General features: G+C 65.4%; 1 protein-coding gene across 1 annotated transcript; it reads right to left on the reverse strand.

Annotated features, from left to right (window-relative positions):
- Window positions 1–681: 681 nt before the first annotated feature.
- On the reverse strand, window positions 682–4,149 carry LOC124234092 (collagen alpha-2(V) chain-like). Its single transcript, XM_046651358.1, has 2 exons — window positions 2,027–4,149; window positions 682–1,235 (listed from the first exon to the last, which is right to left on the reverse strand). Exon 1 carries the CDS (start codon window positions 3,498–3,500, stop codon window positions 2,100–2,102), a length of 1,401 nt encoding a protein of 466 aa, XP_046507314.1. The 5' UTR covers window positions 3,501–4,149; the 3' UTR covers window positions 682–1,235; window positions 2,027–2,099.
- Window positions 4,150–4,403: the final 254 nt, after the last annotated feature.

The raw sequence follows: 4,403 nt of genomic DNA on the forward strand, positions 1-4,403 counted from the left end.
CCCCTTTCCATAAAAGGAAGGGAGCGAGTCTCCGGTGGGAGGTGGGGCGGGTCTAGGGGCGCGTTTGGGGCACTCACCTGGCGGCCGCCACGCGCCCCCGCCCAGAATCCGGTGCCTGGGGCGTCTGGATGAAGCCTCCACCCACATTCCGAGAGGGGAGAGCGCCCAGGTCGGAGGAGGGGGCTGCAGCGAGGCTCGTCCCCACCCTGGGACCCCGCGTCCCCAAGTCCCCGCTCCCTCGTGGAAGGCCGGGCCGCGGCCTGAGCCGGGAACTCGCGAGGGTGGGAGGGAAGGACGGGAAGGGAGCCGCTCGTGAGGAACCCCCCGGTCTGAACCTCCCTCTCCGGGATCCGCTGGGCGCACAGAGCGCCACCTCCGGCCGAGGCGCGGCACGGAGCGCGGTGCGGGGGAGCGACGCGCGGGAGGCCGAGGCCTGCGCGGGGCCGGACGGCTCCCCCGCCACGAAAGGGCAGGTGCGCCCTGGTGGACGGATCCCGCCCGCCTAGGCCAGGTGGGATCGGACCCCGGCCGCGGAGGGTCCCTTGAGGACCAGGCATAGAGGGGTGGCCGGGCATGCCACCGCGAAGCTAGACGGCCCAGGCCCCTGGAGGCCAGGAGGTGCCCGGGTGGGTGGGCCCCGAGAATTCTGCCCGGCCTGGCCCTCAGCCCCCAGCGCCCCCCTCCCGTGGGCTAGGCCCGCGCCCCCTCCGGCCGCCCTCCGGCCACACAAAGGCAGTAAAGGCGCAGCCCGCGGGCGCTCTTTCATCCCCGCCTCGGCGGGCTGCGGCATTTCAAAGGCCCAGTCCCAAGGGCGCTTCGGGGGGCGCTCCCCTTCCCCCCAAATACCGGGAGAGGTAGGGGCGGGGCCTCTCCTGCAGTGTCTGGAGGGCCCGGTTCCACAGCGCCCTCCCTCCCGGAGCCTTCACACACCTGCGGCCGCCAGCGGCCCTGCCTCCCCCTGGGCCACAGCCCCACCCTGCGACCCTGATGCCAGCGCCCTCCCCGGCGGTCAGGATGGAAGGCCCAGGGAGAACCAGGGAAAACTTGGAAAGGTCTGGAGGGCACGTGAGAGCCAGTCGTGTCTGTCCAGGTAGAACCTCCTGTTGCTTCCGAGAGGGAGACCGCTGGGCAGTTTCTGGAAGGATGCCAGAAGTGCAGTGTGGGGACTGGGCCTGGACGCGGTCTGATGGTCATCCCCAAAGCTGACCATGTCACGCCCACTGAGCCTCCGACTCCTGGCGGGCAGAGAAGACCCCAGAACACGTCTTTGGGGTTAAAGGACAAGGTTTGATAACGGGTGTGGGAATGAAGGAGGAAAGGTTGGTTGAATTGAGGACGGGGGCGCGGGTCCCTCCCAGCTCCAACCTCTGCACAGAGGGTCGCTGGTTCCCCCCGGGGAGGGGGGGGCTCCGCAACACCCCTGAGCAGCCCGTCCTGGCCTGGCACTTCAGGGGCGCCCAGTTCGAGTTTGGGGCCAGGAGGGGAGGTCTGGGGACGCCTTGGGGCGTTGTCCCCGGGAGTCTCCGGCCAGAGCGAGGGCGGGGAGCACGGGGAGGCCCGGAGAGCGGGGGGCGGCGCAGGCCTCGCTCTAATCGCCGGACGCTATTAAAAATAAAACCGCAGCTGGTCGTCATAGCGACCGCGACAACAGCGGCCGCGAGGGTGGCAGGACTTCTGCAGCCGCGCGACAGCCGCCTTTTTGGGGGACACTCGGGGCACGACGCGCGTGCGAGCACCAGGGCCCGCCTTGGGTGGGACGGGGACGCCCCTAACCCCACGCGCCCCACCCTCCCCCGGATCCTCGTAAGAAACTGGTCCCTAGAAAGTCTGTTTCCAAGAGCTGGAAATGGAGACCGGAGGACCGACTTGACCAAGGGGTCACCAATTTGGGTAAGAACTCGCGCCCGAGGCCTCCCTCCCCCGCACCCCGCCCTTTCACGCTCCGGCCGCCCTCCTAATTTAGGCCCCTGGAGGTGGGTTTCGGATGCTCGGCTCCGAGAGGCCGGGCGCGCGGGGGCGACCGCACCTGCCAGCCCCCCGTCGTGATCCCCTCCGGACCAGGCGTGGTCACGTGCTTCCTCCTGCCCGGGAATCGAGTTTCACTTCCAGCCGCTATTAGGCGGTTCACACGGTTCACTGCAAACATTGATAATGAGGCTAAATATACACTCCAGTCGGGAGGCGTGGGCGGCCGTGCCCGAGCGCGCGGGCGCGGCGTTCCGGGCTCTGCCGGGCATCCCCGCCCAGGCCGGGAGATCGAGGCGCGGTTCCCCCACCGACGCCCGGCTGTGTGCGGGAGGGAGAGACCCGCCCCCCCCAGGACTCCGGCCGCGGGCTGCGGGGGTACGCGTCCCCTGGGGGCTGCGGGCGCCCCGAGACCGGCCAGAGGGCCCCGCGGAGGAAGGGGGCGCTGCGGGGTCTCCAGGTGGGGAGGCGCTGATGGGGGGTGAAGGTGCACCTGGCTGCCCGGGATGTCCGGCCGCCCCCGGAGCCGGAGCCGGGGCTTCTGGGCTATCTCGGGAGTCCCGGGCGCGCCCCGACGTACCCGCAGGCCCGTAATTAAGGTGAGTGAGGCACTCCAAATAGGCGGAGAGAGGGGCCCCCGTGCAGCTGGTTCCCTCCTGCCCACTGCCTGTGACCCTGCCAGGGAGGAGCCGGGAGGGCCTGGGCGGTTCCTCAGAGCCGGGTTGGGGGCTGGAGGGGGACGCTGCCTTTACGAAGGACCTGTCACCAAGCCGGGCGCTGTGCGTGGTGGGCAGCCAGCATGTCACCCTAAACTGCACCTCACCCAACTCCTGCTCTGTCTCTTGCTGCTCTGCGCCTGCCTGCGGCCTGGCCCCAGTCGGTGCTCCATCGCTGCCGTCGTTGTTGTTTCCCGGGGTCAGGGTCGTGACTAACATCCACCGAGCCCCTCGGTCCCTGAGCGGCTTCGTTTCCTGCAGCAGACCCCAGGGAGCACAGACCTGTCCCACCTCCCGTGTCACAGAGGGAGCGTTTGAACGCCAAGAAGTCAGGCCGCAGAGCTGGGGAGTGGCGGAGTACCGGGAGACCGGCTCCCCGACGGCACGGGCCCCTCTGTGCCAGCCTATTAAATACATGCAACACAGGACGCATTTGTCCCACGGTTTGCAGAAGGACGTGTGGCCACCGGCCATAAAGGATGTGGAGCCCAGGCCCACCTGATCCCCACTGCCAGGGGGGACAGGAGGGGCACACCCGAGTTTTGGCTGCCCTCTGCCCCTTGACCTTGGCCTTCTTGGTGTGGGTCGTCCCCAATCTGCCCTGGAGAATGGGGGCCAATAACCCCCATGCAGGGCCGTCTCCCCCGTCCACGAGGAATCCACCAGGAAGAGAAGCAGCCACGCACGTGTGCATACATGCACACACACACCTGCAGGGCCAAGGGGGCCCCAGGCCAAGGGCCCGGCTGCGCGGCTGCCTGCTCCCAGGTCACACAGGTGGAGGCCAGTTGGGCATCCACACCAAGCCCTCTGCCCCATGCCGGGGTGGAACCAGAACAATTTGTAATGACGTAACACCACCGTCCCCCTTATCTCTGGGCAAGGCTTTCTGGGTTCAGGGCCCTTAATCCCGGAGCAGCTCAGCTGAGTGGGCACGGCTCCTTGAAGATCAAAAGTGCCCGTACAGGTGTTAATTAAGCCATGCCCCTGGGCTGCCTCTGGCCCCGGAGGCTGGAGGCTCGGCTGGGAATCAGGCCTTTCCAGTTCAGGCTCCCCGGAAAAGAAGATAAGCCCATGAGCAGAGCAGGCCGAGAAGGTGTTCTCAGTGTTGTCTTAACTCCCCATTAAATATTTGTATTTCCTTTTTTAAGTACACAAACAGAAATGCAGTTCCAATCGCGTCGAGCCCGCGATGCTTTGTGACTATTTTGTGGGTGAAGGCCGACGTTAAGGGACGCTTGGTGGTGGCTTCAGGAAATGAAGGCTGTTGCTGGGCTGTGCAAAGTGGCCGCTGGGCACGTGGAACGTGGCTGGTCTGAATCATCGTGCTGTGCTGTGCGTGCAAGCTCACGGCCTTCGAGGACCCCGTAGGGAACAAAGGGTGTCAAATTTCTCATTGGTAACTTTTTTATTAATTATGTGTTGAAAAGATAGCATTTTTTAGAATGGAGTTAAATAAACTGTATGATTGCAATTCATCTCATCTGTTTGTCTTTCCTTTGTTAACGTGGCTACTAGAAAATTTAAAATGCCGTGCATGGCTCCAGTGATGTTTCTCCTAGAAAATGCTAGTCAAGACACCTGGAGTTCGTGTCTACACCGTGGAGCCAACTGGGTGAGGGGGCTACCTCCTGCCCAGAAGACAGCAGAGCCCTGAACCCCCAGAGATCCTGGTGACCAGCAGAGCCGGGGGTCAGTTTCACCCTGACCCCCGTCCTAGCT

Source organism: Equus quagga, unplaced genomic scaffold (genome assembly GCF_021613505.1).
Source record: "Equus quagga isolate Etosha38 unplaced genomic scaffold, UCLA_HA_Equagga_1.0 70614_RagTag, whole genome shotgun sequence".
Taxonomy (NCBI): domain Eukaryota; kingdom Metazoa; phylum Chordata; class Mammalia; order Perissodactyla; family Equidae; genus Equus; species Equus quagga.